This window comes from Mustelus asterias, chromosome 5 (genome assembly GCF_964213995.1).
Source record: "Mustelus asterias chromosome 5, sMusAst1.hap1.1, whole genome shotgun sequence".
NCBI lineage: Eukaryota > Metazoa > Chordata > Chondrichthyes > Carcharhiniformes > Triakidae > Mustelus > Mustelus asterias.
In genome coordinates, this window is record NC_135805.1 from 123,695,938 (window position 1) to 123,722,607 (window position 26,670).

At 42.8% G+C, this 26,670-nt stretch overlaps 1 protein-coding gene across 3 annotated transcripts in view; it reads right to left on the minus strand.

Moving 5' to 3' along the window:
- Nucleotides 1-5,295: 5,295 nt before the first annotated feature.
- Nucleotides 5,296-26,670, minus strand: part of bmp5 (bone morphogenetic protein 5) — a 231,656-nt gene continuing 210,281 nt past the window's right edge. The window contains exons 6-7 of one of the 3 annotated variants that reach the window (XM_078213284.1): nt 22,183-22,293; nt 17,624-21,413 (exon numbers count right to left, since the gene is read on the minus strand). In XM_078213284.1, coding sequence (XP_078069410.1) covers nt 21,264-21,413; nt 22,183-22,293 — 261 coding nt within the window. In that variant the 3' untranslated portion in view covers nt 17,624-21,263. Of the gene's footprint in view, nt 5,506-11,498; nt 11,531-17,623; nt 21,414-22,182; nt 22,294-26,670 lie in introns of those variants that run through there. The other 2 variants (XM_078213286.1, XM_078213285.1) reach the window with 2 other exon arrangements.

Here is a 26,670-nt window from a genome sequence, read left to right on the forward strand (position 1 = left end):
TGAATGAACACCGCTCGACAATCACCAGGCAAGACTGTTCTCTTCCTGTTGGGGAGCACTTCAGCGGTCACGGGCATTCGGCCTCTGATCTTCGGGTAAGCATTCTCCAAGGCGGCCGTCACAACACACGACAACACAGAGTCGCTGAGTAGAAACTGATAGCCACACGAGGACGGCCTCAACCGGGATCTTGGGTTCATGTCACACTATCTGTAACCCCCATGACTTGCCTGGGCTTGCGAAGTCTCACTAACTGTCCTGACTGGAGACAATACACATCTCTTTAACCTGTGATTAACTCTCTCTCCACTCACATTGTCTGTACCTTTAAGACTTGATTACCTGTAAAGACTCGCATTCCAAACATTATTCATTATTTTGTAAATTGAGTTTGTGTCTTTATATGCCCTGTTTGTGAACAGAACTCCCACTCACCTGACGAAGGAGCAGCGAGCGCTCCGAAAGCTTGTGGCTTTTGCTACCAAATAAACCTGTTGGACTTTAACCTGGTGTTGTTAGTCTCCTTACTGTGTTTACCCCAGTCCAACGCCGGCATCTCCCCATCACGCCTTTCCAAATGACCATTTATCCTGTCTCTCAGAATTGTTTCCAGTAATTTGCCTGCCACTGAAGTTTCTGACCAGCCTACAGTTTTCTGGCGAGTACCTCGCTGCCTTTTCAAATAATAGTACAACATTCGCAGATCTCCAATCCTCCAGTACCTCACCTGTACCTAGTAAGGATTGAAAAATGATCCTCAGAGCATCTGTTACTTCCCTTTGGCTTCCTTGAGCAGCCTGGGATACAATCCATCTGGTGCTGGTGATTTATTCACGTTCAAAAATGTTAGTCCCTCCAGTATTTCCTCTCACTATGCCTATTGTATCTAATATTTCACGCTCCTCCTCTTTAAGCCAGAATGACTGAATCATGGTGGTACTTCAGTCTCACAGCATCAGGGACCTGGCTTCAATTCCAGCTTTAGATGACTGTGTGGAGTTTGCATGTTCTCCCCGTGTCTATGTGCATTTCCTCCGGGTGCTCCAATTTCCTCCCACACTCAAGTTGTGTGGGCTAGGTTGATTGTCTATTCTAAGTTTCCCTTTAGTACCGGGGGAATTGCAGGGTAACTATGTGGGGTTATGGGGATAGTGCCTGGGTGGAATTATTGTCGGTGCAATCTTGGTGGGCTGAGTGGCCTCCTTCTGCACTGTAGGGATTCTGTGATTCTATGGGCCCTCTCCTGAGTGAGGAGGGAGGGAGGCAAAATATTCATTGAGAACTCTGATCACATTTCATGAATCAACCCACAAAATACCATGTACAACTCCGATAAGCCCTACCTTTTCTTTAGTTATTCTCTTGCACTTAATGTATTGGTAAAATATCTTCGAATTTTCTTTGATTTTACCTGCCAATATAGAAATCATAGAAACCCTACAGTGCAGAAACAGGCCATTCAGCCCATCGAGTCTGCAGCGACCACAATCCCACCCAGGCCCTACCCCCATATCCCTACACATTTACCCGCTAATCCCTCTAACCTACGCATCCCGGGACACTAAGGGGCAATTTTAGCATGGCCAATCAACCTAACCCGCACATCTTTGGAGTGTGGGAGGAAACCGGAGCACCCGGAGGAAACCCACGCAGACACGAGGAGAATGTGCAAACTCCACACAGACAGTGACCCAAGCTGGGAATCGAACCCAGGTCCCTGGAGCTGTGAAGCAGCAGTGCTAACCACTGTGCTACCGTGCCGCCCCACGATCCTCTCTTTGCTTTAAGTTCCATTTTTACTTCACCCCTCTACTTTCTACAGTATTAAGTCTTTCATGACTGTCATAAGCTTTCTTTTTCTGCTTTATCTTGGCCTGTATGCATCTGGATAACCAGGGGGCACTATATTTGGCAGTACTATCCTTTTTCTTTGTGTGGATATGTCTGCACTCTGCCCGTGAAATTTCACCTTCGAATGCTTCCCACTGCTTTGATGCAATTTTTCCTTCCAATAGCTGTATCTAGTCCACTCTTGCCAGCTCCTCTCTCAGCTTTGTAAAGCTTGTCTTCCCCCAGTTTAGAAATTTTACTCTTGTTCTATCTTTGTCCTGTTCCATATTGATGCAAAATCGAATTATATTATTGTTAAATTTGCTACCACTAGGCTGTATCCCCAAGAACTTACTCCACAGACAGACATTGGGGAATGCGGGTATTTGTTGCAAGTCTTACTCACTCCACACCCCAAACTACAACTGCCCACCCAGGGCGGTCCCCAGGCAGATCACCCCATATCCAGGGCCACCTGACCCATTCCCTTAATGGAATTATGCCCCAACATACATAACAATTATGGTCACCGTCTCCATATTGGTCCCCTACTGCTACTTCATCCACTTGTCCAACTTCATTTCCTAAGACTAAGGCCGGAATTCTCCGGCTGTTCATGCCAACGGGATCTTCTGGTCCCGCCGGCAGTGCACCCCCATTGCAGGTTTCCCGGCAGCGTTAGGGCAGTCAATGGGAAATTGCACTGACAGCGGAACCAGACAATCCCATCACCAGCATGCCACCTCCTGCCATGAGAAACAAAGAATTCCCCCAAAATCTAGAATTGCACCCCATCTCGTTGGGCTTGTTACATGATGGCAGTTCAAGAATTTTGCACCTTCTGTGCCCTTCACCCTGTTATATCCAAATTGATATTGGGGTAGTTGGAGACCCTAATGATTGATGCTCTATTATTTCTGCACTCAGAGATCTGTTTACATGTTCGTCCCTCTAACTGTTTGGGGGTCTATACATAGAACATAGAACATAGAACATAGAACATAGAACATTACAGCGCAGAACAGGCCCTTCGGCCCACGATGTTGCACCGACCAGTTAAAAAAAAAAACTGTGACCCTCCAACCTAAACCAATTTCTTTTCGTCCATGAACCTATCTACGGATCTCTTAAACGCCCCCAAACTAGGCGCATTTACTACTGATGCTGGCAGGGCATTCCAATCCCTCACCACCCTCTGGGTAAAGAACCTACCCCTGACATCGGTTCTATAACTACCCCCCCTCAATTTAAAGCCATGCCCCCTCGTGCTGGATTTCTCCATCAGAGGAAAAAGGCTATCACTATCCACCCTATCATAGCCCTAGCAATGTGGCTGCCCCTTTTTCTATATCTGAGCCTAACCCATGTGGCCTCATATGATGCTTCATTCAATATATCATCCTTCCTTGCAGCTGCAATTGATCCTTTAACCAATAATGCTACACCCCCACCTATTATTAATCCCCCTCCCTATCTGCCTGAAAACTCACTATTCAGGGATGCTGAGCTGCCATTTTTGCCATACCAGATTTGACCCAAATTCACTGTCTCTTTCTCGATCCTTAGACCTCATTGGTGAAGGAACTGTTTGTATCATCATTTCCTAACCTTACAGATGACCTGTTACTCATTTTCAGCTCACACATCCAGCAAGTTACAGCACAAATTATTTCTAATATGAACATACTGCTCCAGTAAAATTTAGCCCATTCTCACTATTTTTAATACCAGTACATTCCCAAGATATATACACAAGATACTCGCCGAAATGTTACCGCCCCGCCAGCCACAGAAATCGGAGTGGGTGAGGGGGTGAACAATGGGAAGGTCCGTTGACCTCGAGCAGGATTTTACGGTTTTGGGATAAGTGAGGTCATAAAATTCCTCCCACAATCTATTCTGTTATAGATCTTGTTATATATGTGGGATTTGTGGGAAGCCAGAGGATTGGGTAGCCTTTAAAAGCAAACAGAGGACTACTAAAAAAGCAATAAAGGGGGAGAAGATGAAATACGAGTGTAAGCTAGCTAGTAATATAAAAGAAGATAGGAAGAGGGCGGCACGGTAGCACAGTGGTTAGCACTGCTGCTTCACAGCTCCAGGGTCCCGGGTTCAATTCCCGGCTCGGGTCACTGTCTGTGTGGAGTTTACACATTCTCCTCGTGTCTGTGTGGGTTTCCTCCGGGTGCTCCGGTTTCCTCCCACAGGCCAAAGATGTGCGGGTTAGGTTGATTGGCCAGGTTAAAAATTGCCCCTTAGAGTCCTGGGATGCGTAGGTTAGAGGGATTAGCGGGTAAATATGTGGGGGTAGGGCCTGGGTGGGATTGTGGTCGGTGCAGACTCGATGGGCCGAATGGCCTCCTTCTGCACTGTAGGGTTTCTATGATTCTATGATTCTATGAAGAGGTATTTTTCAATATATAAGAGGTAAGAGAGAGGCAAAAATAGCCATTGGACCACTGGAAAATGAGGCTGAAGAAGTAATAATAGGAAACAAAGCAATAGCAGAGGAACTGAATAGTTACTTTGTATCAGTCTTCACGGTGGAAGGCATCAGTGGGATGCCAGAACTGCAGGAGAGTCAGGGGGCACAGGTGAGTGTAGCAGCCATCACTAAGGAGAAGGTTCTGGGGAAACTGAAAGGTCTGAAGGTGGATAAATCACCTGCACTGGATGGACTACACCCCAGGGTTCCAAAAGAGATAGCTGAGGAAATTGTGGAGGCATTGGTGGTAATCTTTCAGGAATTACTGGAGGCATGGAGGGTACCAGAGACTGGAAAGTAGTTAATGTAACACTGCTGTTTAAGAAGGGAGAGAGGCAGCAGATGGGAAATTATAGGCCGATTAGCCTGACTTCGGTCATTGGCAAGATTTTAGAGTCCATTATTAAAGATCAGATCGCTTGGAAGTACATGATAAAGTAGGACTGAGTCAGCACAGCTTTGTCAAGGGGAAGTCATGTCTGTCAAATCTGGAGAACCAGTGGATGTGGTTTATTTAGATTTCCAGAAGGCCTTTTACAAGATGCCGCATTGGAGACTGTTAAATAAGTTAAGTGCCCATGGTGTTAAGGGTAAGATCCTGGCATGGATAGAGGATTGGCTGACTGGCAAAGGTAGAGAGTGGGGATAAAGGGGTCTTTTTCAGAATGGCAGCCGGTGACTAGCGGTGTGCCTCAGGGGTCAGTGCTGGGACCACAACTTTTCACAATATACAATGAAATCGGTAAAAATACCTCTGAGGCTAGTCTGAGTCAAAATACAGTAAGGCTTTATTCTCACAAGCTTGCGGGAGAACCTGACCCCTTGAAAGCGGAAGCCAAAGTTCTCCCTGAACACAAGAAGCGTGGACATTTCTACATCAGGGTTCCCAATACAAGTCATAAAGCAAAGTCCAGTTAACAGTCCTTGATCATAAATTATAGTTCCTTTAACAGCTTCTGATAGTCTCTAATCATAAACCAGAGAGTATCTGGTATCCTTGGGTCATAAAGCACAATTCTCCTGGTAGTTGTAGTCAAGATGCAACCTCTGGTCCCCTGCTCTTCCCGCGGCTTTTCCTTTGAAGTGACTGTGTGCGATTGCAGCTGTCCCAGTGGGAGTCCTCCTTCAAACGGCCATTCTCGTACTCTACCATTTGGTAGCTGCTTCCTTTGTTTAAATCATCCACAAGCCTACGGGAAAAGTAAGACTTACAACCCAACATTTATATTTAACTGTCTGTTTTATCAGAATGATATAAACAAGCGAGGGAACCATGAACAAATGGCTTATACTACTAAAAGTAAAAGATGAAACCAAGAACAAATGGATAATACTACTACCAGGAGCAATATAAACAAAGGGGAGACTAGCCATAAGGAAGGGTTATGTTTGTGTTACATTTCAGGTACAAAGTTCAACCTTTTAGGTACAAAATACATTGAGTACAAAAAAAAACATTAGCCCTTTCCCTTCTTTAATCCCCCCTTTTGGTCAGAGGCCAACTGCAAACATGGCCCCATGACCAATTTAGAGCCAAATGTTACCAGCATATGGGCCTACCCCCTTCGTCAGGAAGTCTGCCCTTTCTGCCTGCACACTTGCACTTGGCATAATCCGGGCTGTTATTGTTTTACAAGCGTTCAATAATGCCATACAAATACAACATGCGATAACAATGACAATGAATACAATTAACCCGTGCATCAGGTATGATCCCCACGACCTGAACCATTGCCCCAGCCACCCCGGAGGGTTATAATTATGATATTGGCTCCCTTCATCTTGTATTGTCTTTGCTACTCGTTTGATATGATCTGCCAAACGAGTTATATTTTCTGAATCATCTGGGATCTACGTGCAGCGGTCAGATCCAATTACAGCGCACGTTCCTCCCTGAGAAGCCAACACATAATCGAGTGCCAATCGGTTCTGTAAAGCAACAGTCCGGATAGCTACAACTTCGGCTGATACTTCAGAGATGGCCGTGCTCACCTCCTCAAACCCGTCTCTAGTTTCATTCACAATTCTCTCTAAGGTCAAGGCCATATATATAAGTTCCTGAGCTGCTTTTGCTGCCCCATAAAGTGGGAAAGCTATCATGAAGAACCGTTCTGTCTCAGTAATGGATCGCTTAGCCCTAAGCAAGTGTATCTCGGGGTGGTCCCGTAAGTCAGTGTAATGGTGAATATAGGGCACCACATATGCCAAATAACATGATCCTGCCCAATCCCAAGGAAGCCATGGGTAGGCATTGTTTCCACAGACAAAATAGGTACCATTATATGCAGTCATGCTGTTCATGTAAGTAGAGGAGAGGCCGACCAGGACATCAGCAGTGGGGCAATGGATTGTAATCTGTTGCATCAAAAGCAAGGCACCACTGGTGACATTAATCTGCTGGGTACAGTAGCTATGGCCCATAGGTATGGTTCCATTTCTACCAAGTAGATAGATCCCCCCTTGTTGGTTTTTCACAACATGCCTGATGGGGTTTTAAATGTCACTTTCCTTGTCCCATCTTGGGTTCTATTCCGATCCAAAATCCCCTCTACTATTCCTGGAGTTGACAAAGGGATAGGAAATAAAGGACTTCCCCCCCCCCCTTTCCTTCGTGCATGGAAATATGTAAGCAGACCCAGCACTTGCTCAAAACTTTGACTGCAATACATACAAGTGAGACATATACATGAAAGTATTCATGTGATAGGGTCGGATTTTAGAGGATTGGTACAATGATCGCTTGGATCGACCAAATCTCGTGTTAATGTACTCATCCTCCCGAGCCCTCTGTGGTTGCCGGGTACAGATCCATCCCGGTCCCTCAGCTAAACACCAAAAATTCCAGTTACACCACGTTACATTGCATGGGAGACCCCAATCACCTCACCCCTCCAACAGAGTTGGCAACATAGCATGGTTAAGGAATCCCAAGCAGCGGCCCCTACAGGTTACCTCCCAGGGACTTATTCCATGTGTTGGAAGTTTACAATAGACAGAGCCATCGTTACAGAGATACTTGCGATGCTCTGCCCCCAAGTCTACACAATTCCACCTATACTTCCCCTCCGTAACTAGCAGGGCAAGGGTCATGAGAAGCAGCAAGAAAATCACCCTATCACTTAACTAATAACCCGCGGGACCGTTATACAATGGTCCAAAGGCTATACCGCCCGCGCGCCACTGCCCGTGAACCCGTTCAGCTTGCTTGGAGGTCAACCGCCTCACATATCTGTGAATTAAGCACACTACACAATTTTAACCTCATAGGGGCCCTCCCATTTAGGGGTGAACCCAGGTTTGTCAAGTAGTGCTTTTACTAGGACGCAACTTCCCGCCCGTCAGGGAGCATTTCAAGCTCTCTCTCTCTCTCTGTCTCTTTGTTCCAGATTGTCTTTTACCAATTTGCGCATCCCTTTTAGTTGGGTGCTTAGTTCCAAAACATATCTCCTGAATTCATCTTTTAGTGAATCTACATCATCGCCCATTCTGTCATTAATTCATAAGGATTAATCCGGTTGTCTGGTTTATGGCAACTCTTAATCTCATCAATATAGTGGGCAATATCTCTGTCCACAATTTCCCGATATCTGTATGGCTTTAGCTAATACATCATACAGTTAACTATACACACCCCTTCCATAGGAAGCTTAGTGTGAATTAAATAACACTGGTTTTTGGCTGCAGTTGGACATCTATTCATTTGTATATAATCTCATCAAAAAACATGGCATTCCCCATTAAAATCACATACCATACAGCTCCAATCTTTATATAATGTACCCCAACATTATCTCTAATTTAATTATTTGTATGGCGAGGAAAACAGGAAGCTCCTACAGAATTATGTTTTATCAATACACAACATATAATATATAACTATATTATACAAAATTGGTGAAGGCTTTTCAGGATTTTATTTTATTCTCGGGTCCATATGGAAAATAATCAAGCGGCAGTTGTATCATACTTTACACACCATAACTGTGATATCCAAACCCCTTTAATCCAATCCGTTTCCAATTTTAAACTGAGCTCCAGATCAAAACCCCCGCACTCGAGGAAAACAACAGGCGCCAAATCAAAACCAAAGTAGGTACAATACATACTAGTTAATTAATCAGAAACATTTTGGTTTGATTTTAACTGGCTAGATTTTAAGCTTGACAGTGCTCAATATTTGGCAAACTTTGAACAATAGATAGCACATAAAATTCCAACGGCAGTACATAATTTTAACCAGGTTACAGAATATTAAACTATTAGACATTTGTGAAGGCAATTTGCATTGACGACTAAGATTTAATTGGTTAATCTTCTGCTGGAACTTGAAATAAGCAGAATTACAGTTCATTTCACTTAACTTAAAATATTTTAGACTGACTCAGAGACAGTACATTTACCTCATTCTTTTGTTCTTGCTTATCTACTTTTCCATAAAATTACTTATTTTCTTCTCCCAATTCTCAACTAACTCTCATAATCTTCACTTCAAGACAAAGGAGAGAGAGCACATGGTTCCCTCCAAGGTTTATATCCTTTCTTAACAAAATTCAAACACAGGTTTAATCAAAATTCAAATTGACTATTTCAAACTTCAATTTATGTACTTCGATTTTGAAATTTCAATTTACCTTCTAATTTTATTTAAACTCTGTATCAAACCCACTGTTGTAAAATCACAACAAAGCAAACAACTTTGTAAACACACATGGAAGCTTCCAACACTCATTCAAATTTAACATCTTAAACTGAGATGTAAGTAAAACATTTAAAAGAATACAGAACTTGGATTAAGACAGTCACTTTTATTCTTCTTTCTTCCAAACTGTAATTAAAACTCAAAGCAGAAGTAACTTCAAGAAAACTTATCACTTTAATCTTTAACAGTTTTAACACCTCCCCAGCTCTCCTGAGGCTAAACTAAGGTCATTTATTACCCGCGATAAACACTCCACAAGAACAAACAAAGGCTTCAACAATTCCTGCTCTCAATTTAATACAACAACAACCACCTTCATTCGACTAGCAACCAGATCACACAAACACACTGAAATACAAAAACTAAGATTTCTCCTATCCACCTCCAGGTATGCCACTAGCCAATTCTACCAACTCATCATAGTTCGGGGTACTGAGAATTTCCATTTTAAGGATTTTTTGGTGAACATAGAAAGAAATCATAGAAACCCTACAGTGCAGAAGGAGGCCATTCGGCCCATCGAGTCTGCACCGACCACAATCCCACCCAGGCCCTACCCCCACATATTTTACCCACTAATCCCTCTAACCTACGCATCTCAGGACTCTAAGGGGCAATTTCTTTAACTTGGCCAATCAACCTAACCCGCACATCTTTGGACTGTGGGAGGAAACCGGAGCACCCGGAGGAAACCCACGCAGACACGAGGAGAATGTGCAAACTCCACACACTAAAGAATTCATCCTTAAAAGCCTGGATGAACGTTCAATCTCCACGACCTGGGTTTCCTTGTCCTGAGCACTCCTGATGGACCTGGAACAACCATTCCCCATATTCAGAAGCTCCTTCCCCTTTTAACTGTTTCATTGTGGTCATTCTGCTCCAGTTAGTAGGAGAATTCCCCCTCAGAATTTCTACCTTAAACTGGGCGAAGGATGTCTGTCGGGCATAATCCTGTGCGGGAGGAGCGGCGGGTCCACCCGCTACTGTCTCCACTTATCTGCTGGACAGGCTGCCCTGACCAGCTGGTGTACGTCTCTCAGGTGTAATTGGTGTCCTACCTAGATTGTGTCTAATTCTTCCCAGAATTTAGTGTTTGCGCTTCTAGGTTGTAATTTACCCAGGGAAGCCATTATCTGCTGCCTTTCACCTGGGGTGAATGGTTCATAATTTACTTTTGACTGTGCATCTGTTCCCCCTTGGGTTACTAGCATTAAGTTGTGTTCTAGCGCTTCCCACTCCTCTGGAAGAGTGTTTAGTCCCTGTTGTGTGGAGAGGGGAACGGTTTCCCCTCTCCATTGCTTTTCTTCTAATACCTGGTGTTGTTTCTCCAGTTCCCTTACTCTGGATTCTAACTCCCTAATCCTTTCTTTATCCTCACTCCATTTCTTAGTAGAGGCGACTACTTATTCAATTAGTCCAGCTAACTGATGTATTAACAATACTCCTATTTTCTTTGTCATGTTTCTCTTTTCTTTATCCAACCACTTATGCTGTTGGCCCAGAGGGTAGGATAAGTTCCACCCCCCTTTTCTCATCTGTTTAATGAATTTGTTCCTCTCAGTCATACACTCATTTATCAGGGATTCCGGAGGTCCCCACTGTCTTTGTGATCCCGCCATAATACAGATAAGTTTTATACTCACCACCTGGAGCCTTCTATTCTCCCTTCTCGCTCTCCCACTCCTAGGCCGCTCTTATCGGAGTCCGGTGTTACCTGTCAGGGGTGATCAAATCCCTCCGTACCACCGCTTACACTATTGAGCTTACATTAAACTTACTTCATTAAGCCAGCTTTTACTCCGGTGGTAACTCAGTTTCTTTCTCACTCACATCTGAACATCACACCTCAGGCAACTTTTCTCCAGTCTTTACACTCACTTGAGTATTAAAGACCTCCTTGTCCGTATGTGTTCAGTTCAGACGTCTTTCACTCTCACACTCTCTCATCACATATGATTACCCCACTGTAGTTTGACTCACCCTATTAGGTTCAGAACTCTATTCTAGTGCCCAAGTTGTGGCCAGATCCCGGGGGTCTCCCGGGTTTCGGCACCAAATGAAGTCGGTAAAAATACCTCTGAGGCTAGTCTGAGTCAAAATACAGTAAGGCTTTATTCTCACAAGCTTGCGGGAGAACCTGACCCCTTGAAAGCGGAAGCCAAAGTTCTCCCTGAACACAAGAAGTGTGGACATTTATACATCAGGGTTCCCAATACAAGTCATAAAGCAAAGTCCAGTTAACAGTCCTTGATCATAAATTATAGTTCCTTTAACAGCTTCTGATAGTCTCTAACCATAATCCAGAGAGTATCTGGTATCCTTGGGTCATAAAGCACAATTCTCCTGGTAGTTGTAGTCAAGATGCAACCTCTGGTCCCTTGCTCTTCCCGTGGCCTTTCCTTTGAAGTGACTGTGTGCGATTGCAGCTGTCCCAGTGGGAGTCATCCTTCAAACGGCCATTCTCGCACTCTACCATTTGGTAGCTGCTTCCTTTGTTTAAATCATCCACAAGCCTACGGGAAAAGTAAGACTTACAACCCAACATTTATATTTAACTGTCTGTTTTATCAGAATGATATAAACAAGCGAGGGAACCATGAACAAATGGCTTATACTACTAAAAGTAAAAGATGAAACCAAGAACAAATGGATAATACTACTACCAGGAGCAATATAAACAAAGGGGAGACAATTAAGCTGCAGACAATGTGAAATGGAAAGATATCTCAGGATGAAAAACATTGATTCTATTTCCACTAACCATAGTAAACCTTTCTGGCAATAGCTTATTTAGACATCCACTATCATCCACATGCATTAGTGTTCAGTTAATGTGTGTCAAATTTGGTGACAATGCTGTCGGCAAATCCCCTCCGAGCAGAACAGGAAAATTAGTTGCACCGACCTAACTTCCTGCTGATGACCTGCCACCAGCCTTGGAACACCAAAGTAATTAGAAAAACAATTTCAAATGAGATTAGTTATTTCAGTTCCAAAACCATTCAACAGTTGGAGACACATATTCCTGCCTTCTAATTGGAATGTGTCTCTCAGGAATTGATATCATTGCTACCATCAATTTATCAATAGCCAAACACTGGGCTGGATTTTATGGTCCCGAAGGGTGGGTTGGCTTGAGGGGGAGGCTTGTAAAAAAAATTGGGTGCGATGCTTTGGGTGCTTAATTGTACCAGCAAACAGGTGTGGGTGAAAAGGGAGGAGGTGTCGGGAGGGCTTCTACTCATGTGCCAGCTCCCACTGCTTCTGTGATTCTACCCAAGTTGGAAGATGCAGTTTGGCAATTTTCACTGGGTGCTTCAGTGGCCAGAGGAGGAGTGCCTCTTAGGGGCTCTCTTAGGTTTCTCTGTCTCCACCTCAGCTGCACCCCCCCCCCCCCTCACCATTAAATTTCAAGTCCTAGAAACATTCTTGTAAATCTCCTTTGCACGCTGTCCGGAACAATTATGTGCTTCCCCTTTTTTTTGCAGGTGGCTGCAGGCGATTGAGGGATAGAATGGAGCAAGATCATTGAAAACAAGAATGGGGATTTTAAAATCACTTTGCTTGAGTGGGAGCCAATGTAAGTCAGCAAGCACAGAGCAAAAGGGAAATGGTGATGTAGCTCAGGTAGAATAGGCAGTCCTAGTGATGCTCTGAAAGTTTAGAAGCTCATCTTGGGGTCAAAAGTTACACTGAGATTGTGAACAAATGCGCTCAATCTCAGATTGTTGCCAGGGTGATGGATGGAATCAGTAGCGAGGGAACAGAGTTTGGAGCGATCACCAAAAACAATGGCTTCAGTCTTCCCAATATTCAACTGGAGGAAATTGGATAAACAGTGCATAAACAATACAACCATACAGCATTCCTCTCTGTCTGCTATTTTAACTGAGGCATTAAACCAGATTTATACCTCCCTTAAATTAGAAGGCTGAGCAATGCCTCGCAAGGCTTTGTCTGTTAATATTGTTAATAGTTACTATTATATAATATAGTGTATAGTATAATATATAATAGTATAATAGGTTGATAGGGTTGTTAAGAAGGTGTACGGTGTGTTAGCTTTTATTGGTAGAGGGATTGAATTTCGGAGCTAGGAGGTCATGCTGCAACTGTACAAAACTCTGGTGCGGCCGCACTCGGAGTATTGCGTACAGTTCTGGTCGCCGCATTACAGGAAGGATGTGGAAGTGTTGGAAAGGGTGCAGAGGAGATTTACCAGGATGTTGCCTGGTATGGTGGGAAGATCCTATGAGGAAAGGCTGAGGGGCTTGAGGTTGTTTTCGTTAGAGAGAAGAAGGTTAAGAGGTGACTTAATTGAGGCATACAAGATGATCAGAGGATTAGATAGGGTGGATAGTGAGAGCCTTTTTCCTTGGATGGTGATGGCTAACACGAGGGGACATAGCTTTAAATTGAGGGGTGATAGATATAGGACAGATGTTAGAGGTAGGTTCTTTACTCAGAGAGTAGTAAGGGCGTGGAATGCCCTGCCTGCAGCAGTAGTAGACTCGTCAACATTAAGAGCATTCAAATGGTTATTCGATAAACATATGGATGATATTGGAATAGTGTAGGTTAGATGGGCTTTAGATTGGTTTCACTGGTCGGCGCAACATCGAGGGCCGAAGGGCCTGTACTGCGCTGTAATGTTCTATATAATATAATATATACAATATATACTATACAATATAGTATATGGTATAATATATAATATTGTTAATAGTTACTATTAATATTCACTATTCAACTAATGGCTGCCATAAGTTCTTTCAATTAATAGTTTAATTCTCCAAAGATGTGGGTTAGGTGGCTTGGCCGTGCTAAATTGATCCTTAGCGTCAGGGGATTAGCAGGGTAAATACATGGGGTTACAGAGATGGGGCCTGGGTTAGAATGTTGTCGGTGTATGCTTGATGGGCCAAATGGCCTCCTTCTGCATTGTCGGGATTCTATGAATTCCCACTATTGCCAGTCATTATGACAGCTGGGACACATGTTTATTTGTCCTCCTACAATTAAAACACTGTCATATGAATACAGTATGTGGCTATCATAGATGATCCCACAAAGATTAATTAACAGTTGAAACAGGGTGAAATGGGCAAACTTAGCTATTTTATCCTTGAGCAAAAATGTGGTACTTCATCTTAATCGTGTGGCTAAAATCTAACTTAAGCCCCACATCAGAAACAAAGACAGCCCTGAGGCTTGACAATGCAGCCTTCCAATTGGAAGGCAAATGCTCAATGTTTGAACTAAGTGACAACATACCATCTCATTATCTGACTGCCCTTAAACTGGATCATTATCTGAAGAGAGAAAATATACAAAGTTACGGGGATAAGGCAAGGGAGTGGGATTAGGTGGCATGCTCTTTCAGTGAGCCAGTGCAGGTTCAATGGGCCAGATGCCCTCCTTCTGTACATCACTTCTGTAATGTTTAACATCTCTGCTTGTCAGCTCTGTAAGAAGTCTCACAACACCAGGTTAAAGTCCAACAGGTTTATTTGGTAGCAAAAGCCACAAGCTTTCGGAGCGCTGCTCCTTCGTCAGGTGAGTTAGAATTCTGTTCACAAACGGTATATAAAGACACAAACTCAATTTACAAAATAATGGTTGGAATGCGAGTCTTTACAGTCTCTTGCCTTCAAACAACCGCACAACCTCAAACAGACTATTGTCCGCAGCAAACTACCCAGCCTTCAGAACAGTGATCACGACACCACACAACCCTGCCACAGCAACCTCTGCAAGACGTGCCGGATCATCGACACAGATGCTATCATCTCACGTGAGAACACCATCCACCAGGTACACGGTACCTACTCTTGCAACTCGGCCAACGTTGTCTACCTGATACGCTGCAGGAAAGGATGTCCCGAGGCATGGTACATTGGGGAGACGATGCAGATGCTACGACAGCGAATGAATGAACACCACTCGACAATCACCAGGCAAGAGTGTTCTCTTCCTGTTGGGGAACAATTTAGCGGTCACGGGCATTCGGCCTCTGATCTTCGGGTATGCGTTCTCCAAGGCGGCCTTCACGACACACGACAGCACAGAGTCGCTGAGCAGAGACTGATAGCCAAGTTCCGCACACATGAGGAAGGCCTCAACCGGGATCTTGGGTTCATGTCACACTATTTGTAACCCCCATGACTTGCCTGGGCTTGCAAAATCTCACAAACTGTCCTGTCTGGAGACAATACACATCTCTTTAACCTGTGCTTAATGCTCTCTCCACTCACATTGTCTGTACCTTTAAGACTTGATTACCTGTAAAGACTCGCATTCCAACCATTATTTTGTAAATTGAGTTTGTGTCTTTATATGCCGTTTGTGAACAGAACTCCCACTCACCTGATGAAGGAGCAGCGCTCCGAAAGCTAGTGGATTTTGCTACCAAATAAACCTGTTGGACTTTAACCTGGTGTTGTGAGACTTCTTACTGTGTTTACCCGAGTCCAACGCCGGCATCTCCACATCATGTCAGCTGTGTGTCATTTGAAATATTTAGAGCCCAAGCCATAACCTTATTTCTTGATCAATATATTTAGTTAAATGAAGAAAACAAGTTCCATTCCTTAGTTATTCAACCAGCATAAATTAATAGGGTAGGACACTTAAACAGGTCTTTTGAAACCTCCCAAAAAGATTGTGATGGTATATATTATAGAAAGCAGATGTGTGTACATATGTACCTGAAATAAGATCACAAGTAGCACAAGTTTCAGGCTTGCAGTTTAGAGCATCATCAGAAAGCCACAACTGCCCTACAGCCATGTAACCAGGGATGAGTTATTGATCAGGAGCAATAGAGTCAATTCTCCCAAAAAAATTCTAAGTGTTAAATTTGTGGGAAAACTGGAGTAATTCACTCTATTTTTTTCAGTGGGAGTTCAGAGAAGAATCTCCCACACTCTGCAATGCAGAGACCGGTAAGAAGTCTCACAACACCAGGTTAAAGTCCAACAGGTTTATTTGGTAGCAAATACCATAAGCTTTCGGAGCACAGCTCCTTCGTCAGATGGAGTGGATATCTGTTCTCCAACAGTGCACAGACACAGAAATCAAGTTACAGAATACTGATTAGAATGCAAATCTCTACAGCCAGCCAGGTATTAAAGGTACAGACAATGTGGGTGGAGGGACCCGCTCGACAATCACCAGGCAAAACTGTTCTCTTCCTGTGGGGGAGCACTTCAGCAGTCACGGGCATTCAGCCTTGGATCTTCGGGTAAGCATTCTCCAAGGCGGCCTTCACGACACACGACAGCGCAGAGTCGCTGAGCATAAACTGATAGCCAAGTTCCGCACACATGAGGACGGCCTAAACCGGGATGTTGGATTTATGTCACATTATCAGTAACCCCCACAGCTTGCCTCCTGGGCTTGTAGAATCTCACTAGCTGTTCTGTCTGGAGACAATACACATCTCTTTAATCTGTGTTGAATGCTCCCTCCACCCACATTATCTGTACCTTTAAGACCTGGCTGGCTGTAGAGATTTGCATTCTAATTAGTATTCTGTAACTTGATTTCTGTGTCTGTGCAGTGTTGGAAAACAGATATCCACTCCATCTGACGAAGGAGCTGTGCTCCGAAAGCTTATGGCATTTGCTACCAAATAAACCTGTTGGACTTTAACCTGGTGTTGTGAGACTTCTTACTGTGCTTACCCCAGTCCAACGCCGGCATCTCCACATCATGCTGAGACCACCAGCGTGAATATCATTAAATTTCAAGGGGCGGGGTTTATTCACGCTGGAGAGGCTTAAACCAGCGGGCCTATGTGCATGTGCAGTGGCCCCTAAGTGTCAGTCTCTCATTGCTGGCAAGCTCGAGATGCCTGTGGTGCCGCCCCCCCCAAGCCCCCCACGGCCCGATCACATCCCTTCTGACCATTCCCAGGCCAGCCTCGACCCCATCCCATCCAGGACCGCCCTGATCTCCAGCCACCCCCCCTCCCCCAGCAGTGCCAACCCCCCTAGCCCCCCCCCCAAAGACCCCTCCTCCAATCGCTGGCCTCCCTCCAGCCCTGACCAGATCCCAATGCAGAGTGGCAGAGAGACCCCCCCCCCACCACAACCGATCACCCCCTAGACCCTGCCCCCAATAGGCCCACCCCTTGACACTGCCCTGTGCCTGGTAGGCAGTGCCAAGGTGCCCTCTGGGCATGGGCACTTTGCCCTTAAGCAGTGCCAGGGGGCACAGACTGGCACCACCAGAATGCCCATGCACAAGGGGCAGCACTTCCCACCGACCGATCCTCTGGGGGCACCAATTGCTGGGTGGGAGGTGCTAGCGGGCCTGGAGAATTTAGTTCCGGGCCTGCTAATAGCATTTAAATGATATGTAAAATGTAATTTAAATGCTAGCCATGCCTCCCAGCCGATTTCCGGCACCGGGAAATCCAGGCTGGGAGACGCAAGCATGGTGCAAACGCTCGTGGGAATCCCGCGAATCGGCCGATGCGTGATTCTTCTGGCCTGCTGTGCTAATGTTTTAGCGCAGCGGGACGGGAGCATTGCCCCCAATAGCTCTCACCACAGAATAGTAATAGTAGCTGCAACCCATAAAAAAAATACCATTCGGCTATTGATTCTTAGACATCTTTATTCTAGAAAATATATTCCTGTATAACATACATACAATACTCGTATACAACTTTCTTACAAAACAGTGTTCCAAAATATTTTGCTATTTAATTGTCATTTTGCACAAGGATGCTGCTAAAGTAGCTAGAATGCTAATATTAAAGTTTCAGAAGTTCCCTGATATTAAAAAAGCACAACCAGTGGAAAAAGTCTTCCTCTATATCTTTCAAACAGGGCCATATGATCTTCAAACTCTACAGACAGCAATGTCTATGTGTGATGTAGCTGAAGTATTGCCTTTGAGTCAGAAGATTGTGGATTCAAGTTCCACTCCAGAGACTTGTGCAGAGAATCTAAGCTAATCCTCCAGTGCAGTACTGTCAGAGGTGCCACCTTTCAGATTAAACATTAAATGTAAAAAAAATAAAGATGATCAATTGGCACTATTGCAAAGAAGAGCAAGGGAATTAGGCTCAGTGTCCTGGCCAATGTTTATCCCTTAACCCACTCCTAAAAACAGATGACTTGGTCATTATTACATTGTTGCCTGTGGGAGCTTACTGCTCGCAAATTGGCTGCTGTGTTTCTGACATTACAATACTAACTACACTTCAAAAGTACTCCATCGGTTGTAAAGCACCTCAAGATGTCACAAGGGTGGCATATAAAAGCAAATCTTTTTTTTATTCTTCTTTTAGCTGCAAAGGTTTAAAAAATAGACATGTCTGCCTCAACAAGTTATCTGAAGGAAATGTAGCTTATATGATAAATTCTGAAATAACTGCCTTATCAGAAGAACATAACGTGACCCAAACTGACCATATACTGAACGCCACAATTTTGGCATTTTTCTGGAATGTGTACCTCAGCCAATTATTCCTCACTCAGGTATCAAACAACAGGGTAAAGAAATAACTCAACACCTGTCTTAAATATAGAAACCATTTATGAAAAGCCTCGTTCTGATTCTTCTTGATATAAAATCAAAAATGTTTTTAAAAATCATGAACACTTTATCCAGTGCCAAATATTCTTAGCATTCTTGTTAAAGACTAGTTGTATTGAACAAATAAATAAGCAGCAATACAAATTTGAACATGTGAAAAGGCAAACCTGATCTATTGAAAAAAATTGTAATTCTGGGAGCCTCGCTTTAGGAAGGCCTTGGATAGAGAGCAGAGGAAGTTTATTAGTAGAGAGTCATGGAGTCATAAAGCCACACAGCATGGAAAGAGGACCTTCGGCCCAACAGGTCCATGCTGACTTTGATGCCCTCCCAGCTCGTCCCAATTGCCCACGTTTGGCCCATATCCCTTTAATCCTTTTCAATCCATGAACTTATTCAAATACTTCTTAAATGTTGCTATTGTACCCGCATCAACCACTTTCTCTGGCAGCTCATTTCATATACGCACTACCCTCTGCATAAAGTTGTTGCCCCTCAGGACCCTTTTAAAAGATTCAAGGGATATTTAATGGAAATGGTCAATATTTACCAGGTTTCATTAAGAGCAAATGAAGATAAAGCTGTTTTCATTGTCAAAAGAGTCGATTAGCAAAGGACTCAATGAGATAACAGGCAAAAGTACTGAGCAGAAAGAACGATAATCTTTACCTTTATACAGCAAATTGGCTTAATCTGGAATGCATCCCACCTGCCTGAAAGGGCATGGAAGCAGATTCAATATTAATTTTCCAGGGGTATTTTGATATACATATTTTAAAAGGAAATATTTTCAGGGTAATGGAGAACTTTAGTGATGGGAATATATTAGCAATACTAATTGGGTAGCCCTTCCAAAGATCCGGCACAGATATGATAGGCCAAATGATCTCTTTCTGCACTATATGAGGCAGAAATGTTGAGGTGATAATGCTCCCTTTTTGAAAGAAGGCACCTATGATCTCTGCTGTGCATCTCCCTACATTATTTGCATTGAAATTAAGAATTTTGTCTTAACTACAGAGAGGGGGGCAGAGGGTGTTTGATTTACATGCCTCTGTACTATTGAATTAAAGGTCTGTGTTTCAGCACGTTATCTTCTTTTAAATGGAGCCATTTAGATTTTCAGTAAGATGAATAATGTTGATGAATAGTATGCAATGATTGAACAGTGTACATAAATATTCCTTACCGAGCACATGAAACTTTACTCCATTAATTTTAAACAAATTAATTGCTGCACTACTAGAAGAGAAAGGAAGATCAGCATCATGTGTTCATATCCGACTAACCCACAATGGGTCAGAACTACAGTACATTTCTTGTAAGAAGCTTAATGTGTCAGAATATTTTATGTTAAAAAGAATTTGGAATACAGAATCAAAAATCAGTTTAACAATGTACGAGTGATTAAATTTTCTTGAAAGGAGACTGAAAGGAAATGTTTCATAACAAAAAATATTGCTTTTAACTTTCTGGTCAGCTTCAGGCAGATATCAAATGATTTGGGAAATACCAGATAGCTTTAGTATCATGATTATTGGGGCCTGGAAAAACTGGCCAGGACAGCCAATTTCAGTCATGCCAGAAAACCCCAGCCAAACTGGGACACGTGGTCAAAGGAACACAAGAACAAACGCAGGCCTTTCAGTCCCCGAAGCCTATTCTGCCATTCACTTAAATCATAGTTGGCCAGCACTCAATCACATTTGCCTGCCTTTGGCCCCTTGATTCTCTTGCCCAACAAAATCTATCAACCCAAATTTCGAATGATACACTTTAACTCTGGTAATATTTTGGTAGCATCGCCTCCAAGGCTAATGTATCTTACCTGAGGAGTAGTGCCCAAAAATGAACACAGTTCCAGGTGGGGTATGACCACGGTTATGTACAACTGAAGCATCAATTGCTCTCCTTTGTATTCTAGGTTATTAATAATGTCTAATTTCACAGTGAGGATGCTTTATGGTGGAGTGTAAAACTTGTGGTTTGTCAAGGTAAATGCTCATTGCACTCACTGGGATAAAACCACAATGTCCATTTATCTGTCCATTACAGGAATTTTACTTTCTTTGGAGTGAAGGAAGTATTGTTACAAATGTAACATTTTGAATTACTGGACAGATGGACATCAATAACTAATTAGAACAGTACTGAGCTTAAGAATTCATCATCAGGAGAATTGTATTATATTTCATTTAATGGCCAGCAAGTTTGTAGATACACAGTACATCTTGGCTAGGACAATTAGACAACTTTTTAATCTCCAATATTTTATATAGTACAGTTTAAGAAAGAGATGAAGTGTGTAAAAATATTTTTAAATCCCTCTGTTTAACAAAAATATATATAGCAGGAAATCAGATAAGTTAATAAACCATTTACCACCTTCGCAATGTTTGTATCATAAAGAAAAGCTTTGTCTAAAAATGTACCAATTTTCAGCTCTATTGAATAAATATTTAGTCAACCACAGTTGTTTTTGTGTACTACCAGAAAGGACTGAGAACATCTGTTTTAGTTTTTCTGTAGTAAAGTAGTTAAATTGAAAGAAATAAATTATAGGCACAATGCGTACTATATACATAATACTGTACATAAAGCACCTTCAAACCTAATTTGGAATCACTTAGTAAAAGTTTAAGGGTGGTTTATAGATTGCATTTTTAATTGGGTCCTCGTTCTCTTTGAATTTCCAGGCTAGTGGCAGCCACATGATCTTACCACCATGTTCCTATACTTCTTTAATATCACATTTGAACTATCGTCAAAGTACAGCACAGAGATTGCATTTAGCTTAGTTGGTGCACAGCAAGGTTTGGGGACATTGTCAGGGAACATCAAGTGAACCTGCAAATGGAAACAAAATTCTAAAATAAACAGCCATGTTCCAAACAAGCGTCGGAGAGAAAAATAAAAAGTTACTGAACAGTTCAATGATAGATTGATTCACAGGGGCAAACCCTTGGTCCCTAAAGCTAATAAAAAGCACAGCTAATTTGTCTAATGCTAAATAAAATATGTGGGACCAGAAGCAGGCCATTCAGCCCCTAACTCTTGGCTCACCATTCAATTAGATCATGGTCAACTAGTATCATTTTGAGGACTGATGTGCCGTTTTCAGGGGCACAAATGATAACCCAGATATTTTAAGTATTCATTTATGGGATATGGGCGCAAGAGTTGAATATGCATTGATGTTATTTTTGGACAACATCATAATCATGAAGAATGAAACCATTATAGTACTGAGGTTTCTTTAATTATGTTTTAATCTTTGCATATCCTAAATTCTTCACTGTACCATTCCAAATAAATAAATGTAAAAGTTTGTCTAAAATATCATCACTTTCAAGGATAATTGGTTAGTCAAACTGTACAAAGGAAAGGAGTTACTCAAACCTAAACTGTCACTGCTACACAATTTTCAGAAAAATTAACAACTCGTTCATTAAACTTTACCCAATTCAATGAAATATGGTTTTCTAGAACTTCTCCTATTCATCCAACTACATTCAAATCGTGGAAATTTGCTTTAGCAGATCTGAAAGGTTTTGTGAATCTCCATTTTAACACAACTATATGTTTACATACGAATTCTGCAGAATATTGCACATACCAGTGTTTGCACAATTGCATGGTTTGTAGCGTTCATGTGAGCGTTGAGTGGAAAAGAACACTCTCCATCACAGTAGAATGCAGCATAGCCCTCTGGTGCTATGATCCAATCCTAGATACACACAGTTTCGGCAAATTATATTGTGGCTCTTTTAAAATAGTAAAAATGATTACCTTTTCTTGCTGAAAAATCCATTAAATCCATTTTACATAACACAAACACTGCTTTCCTAGATTGAATCAATTAGAATTAGCATCTTGCATGTTGTTTTTAAAGTGTGCAGTCATATTTTAAATATGCGGAAAACTTTTGGGAAAATATTCAATGAGTAACATGAAATGGATAGTTCTTAGTGTCCGTAGCATCAATATACTATTTTAAAAATACTTTCTAGTGCTCTGTAACCTCCCAGCCTGAAAATCTATTGCTGAAAAAACAGTTGTCCTACTGAGCAGACCTCAGCATCATTTTAGTATAGTTTTGAGGGAGTGGAAACATTAAAGATACAAGTCAGGATTGTGCCGGGACCCATGGCAGGAAATTCGGTGGCCCAACCAAAAAGTCGATTGAACCTTTGGCAGGACTGGAAAATCCCTCAAATAGGGCAGGATTTTTCTGCACTCCCTGCAGCAGCAGAGGTGGCCCGCCATTGGCTGGCAGTGGGATCTTCCTGTCCCACCACGGTCAATGAGGTTTCCTGTTGTTCGCAAACCTCTGCCGGCAGGGAACCCTCTGTGGGAGGGTGACCATCAGCAGGACCGGAAAATCCCACTCATAGTATTTGGATAATTAAAACAATTTAATTTCTTGTGGTTAGGCATTCTTTCACCATTCTATAATCCAGAAAATCCCAAAATCCAGAACTGACTTAGTCCTAAACATTCCAGACTGCAGAGATTATAAAGGATCGTAAAATCTGTAGATAATTAAGGTACTTTTGTGAGTTACATACAAAGGCATTATATATGTGCCATGCTACTGAAATGGAAAGTGAAACCAATCTAACGTTGAGATTATTGACACTGTATTTTAGCAGTGGTTTGGTTTAGCAGCCCTGGCTCACATTATCCTGACTCAGATTATCCTGTCCAGCTTTCTGAGTTTCCTGTGGACATTGCTTAGAAGGACAGGGTGTATACTGTGAATAAACAAAATATGCCAGTAATACTAACGCTCCGCTAAAAGAATAATAGAAATGCAAGGTATTTTTATTTATATATTAAAATACAAAAGTAATCTTTTAAATAGAATTCTCATTCTTGCACAGCATTGCTTCCACCATCATGGTGGAAAACAAATGACGATTGCGAACTCTGAAAACTCGCAGCTTTTCTAGTAGACTCTGATCAAACCATTGGGGGAATTCTGTTTGAAAGGAGGCCAGTGCCCAGTATTGCTGAATGAGAAATGGGGATAGGTGAGAAATGGAAGTTGGATGAGAATGGGGGTGAATGAGAAATGGAGGTAAGTGGCAACCATAAATTACGAGAGGCCAGATGGCATGCTGGCTTCCCGACCTTGGAAAAGAGGTCAGCCATTTTAGTTGATGCAGATTTAAGGTCAGCAAAGACATTTGCCTACCGACAGTTAAGCTCATTGAAGGGCTTGTTAAAGATAGGTTCTGGAGGATAACTGGGATTTATCCAGACAGTCTTCAGTTTCCTGACCCAATGGATGAGAGAAAAAATCAATTGCCTTGGGGTGGACACAAACTGGGTTGTCAGAACTCCAGGCAGGCTTTTTAAAAATGTATTCATTCATGGGACGTGGGCATCGTTGGCGAGGCCGCATTTATTACCCATCCCTATTTGCCCTTCAGAAGGTGGTGGTGTAGGTATACCCACAGTGCTGTTAAGGAAGGAATTCCAGGATTATGATCCAGTGACAGTGAAGGAACAGTGACAGAGTTCCAAGTCAGGATGGTGTGTGACTTAGAGGGGAACTTCCAGGTGATGGTGTTCCCATATGCTTGTTGCCCTTGTCCATCGAGATGATAGTGGTTGTGGGTTTGAAAGGTGATGTCCAAGGAGGCTTGGGGTGTTCTTGTAATACATCTTGTAGATAATACACACTGCTGCCATTGTACGTCAGTGGTGAAGGCAGTGAATGTTTAAGATGGCGGATAAGATGCACATCAAGTGGGCTGCTTTATCCTGGATGGTGTTGAGCCTCAGTGCTGTCAGATCTTCACTCATCCAAACAAGTGGGGAGCATTCCACCACACTCCTGACTTGTGCCTTGTAATTGATGGACAGGCTTTGGAGAGTCAGGAGGTGAGTTACTCACTGCAGGATTCAGATACTTCCTGCCTGGGTAGGGGTGCAGCCAAAGGCCAGACTATAAAGTATCTCTTCCATCAACCCCTTCCCACACCCTCCAAACAGTGGTAGCTCGTCTTTTTTTGTGTTTTTAAAATTTATTATAGTTTTTAAAAAGCAGCTGAGTGGGTGGCTTCTTGTTGATGCATTCGCTGTTATTTAGCTTGTACTGCAGCCAGGTGTTGCCTGTTGCTGGAAGGCCTTTGATTGGTCCTCCAGCTTCGAGAGCCTGCCCACTGCTCTCAGTTAGACCCTGCTAAATAAGGTCTCACCTCACAGGAGAACCTTTTCTTGAATCAGTTTCTCACCAAAGGCAAGTTCAAGACCTGAAAACAGTCCTGACATCTGTTCTTGACCCAACTGGGGGGAATTCAGCCCCAGCCTCCAGCATTTTTAAGAACCTCAAAAAAATTCTCAAAGAAATTAGAGGAAGTGAATGATTCCTTGAATGCACCAATCCCTCCTCCCGGAGCTGAAATCCGAATCCATCTCATCATCTCTTTCCTGTACTCCCAGTTTTCTCCCTCCATATCCTCTCAGGTCCTGTCTGGCTTCAGTTCTCCTGCTCCTGTCTGCAAACTGACAATAAAATCAATGGGTCTTATTGTGGGGTTGGTTGAAGGATGTGCACATGGAAGAGGTAAAGGCCTGGACTATGGTGCAGATTTTATGTCCTGTCCACAAACTCAAACAAAAGCTTCTTATTGCTAGGCGCTTAAACAGATCAAAATTCCAGTCAAATCAAAAAGGGAAAATGTTGAGCTCTGAAAATATTTGTAATTGGATGAGGATGTGAACCACATTTAGGCTTGGGAGCAAGAGCATGTGAAGCAAACAGAGGGTCTAGAAATGCGCCCCTAAAAGTGTAAATTTCCTGCGATGAACATTTGCTACATTTGGCAACAGCAGTAATACACCCCAAAGGAAGAGGGAATATTCTATGTTAAAAATGCTCTTCTGTTTATAAGCACTAACAGTAAAGACTCAAAATGTTTTTGAGCCTCTGGTATTTGAACTATTTTTAAGACATCTGCCCTTAATGATGCCAGATCCACTGAGTTCTGAAATATGGAAAAACGTTGAAATATGAGAACCAGGTTTTTGAAGCAAGTACTCCACACAATTCTCAATCATGAAGACACTTCAGGGGTGACTTTCTGTCTGGTGTAATTGGTACCATCAGCAGTATTTGGACAGAGGTGAACAGGAAATTGGGTCACGAGCCCTTCCACCTGGTTCCACCTGTTGACATGCCTCAAGGTGACCTGCTTGCACTTATACACTGTGTTCATTTGTGTAACTCATTCTGAGTTGAAGTGTAATATTTACAGCGTGCCAATGCAGGCTTTTAGCAGACTTTGAGACTTGGGCAAACTTCCTCCCAACACTGGATTGGTCATTGGTCCCAGTTTTAAGGGATCAGAGGATGTAATTTGAAATGTTTTTAAAATTTGTTTTGTTAGTTAATCAACCAATGGGGGATTAATAGCTTATATCTAATTTTGCACATTTTCCCTTGGTTTTTATAACAAACTATTTCTTTGTAAAGTGAGTTGAATACGAGAGTGGGGTGGTGGTGGTGGGGGTTATCTCCCACCCCACCCAATGGAATGGACCTGAGTGTGGAAGGGAATTAAAAGTTTAGTAATTGGAAATTCAACCAATGCCACATTTTTGGTTTTAACAGAGAATGGTTGGAGGTTGGGAGACTTACCTTCTTATTTAATTTAGGCAGGTCCCTAATGTAAATATTTTATCGCGGTTGCATGATTCATATTCTATCTGTTAGCTTTAGTACCAATGGGTTTTCCTCAGCTCGAGAAACAGCAACTGAAACAGGCGAGACAAAATAAATCCAGCTGAGAAGTACTTTTCCAGCACTGCTTGCGGGCCAAGTGGAGAAGGAATGTTTTCCCCAGGTCCCGAAAGAAATCATAGAATCCTACAGTGCAGAAAGAGGCCATTTGGCCCATCGAGTCTGCACCAACCACAATCCCACCCAGGCCCTATCCACATATCCACCCACTAACCCCTCTAACCTATGCATCCCAGGACACTAAGGGGCAATTTAGAATGGCCAATCAACCTAACCCGCACATCTTTGGACTGTGGGAGGAAACCGCAGCACCCGGAGGAAACCCACGCTGACACAGGGAGAATGTGCAAACTC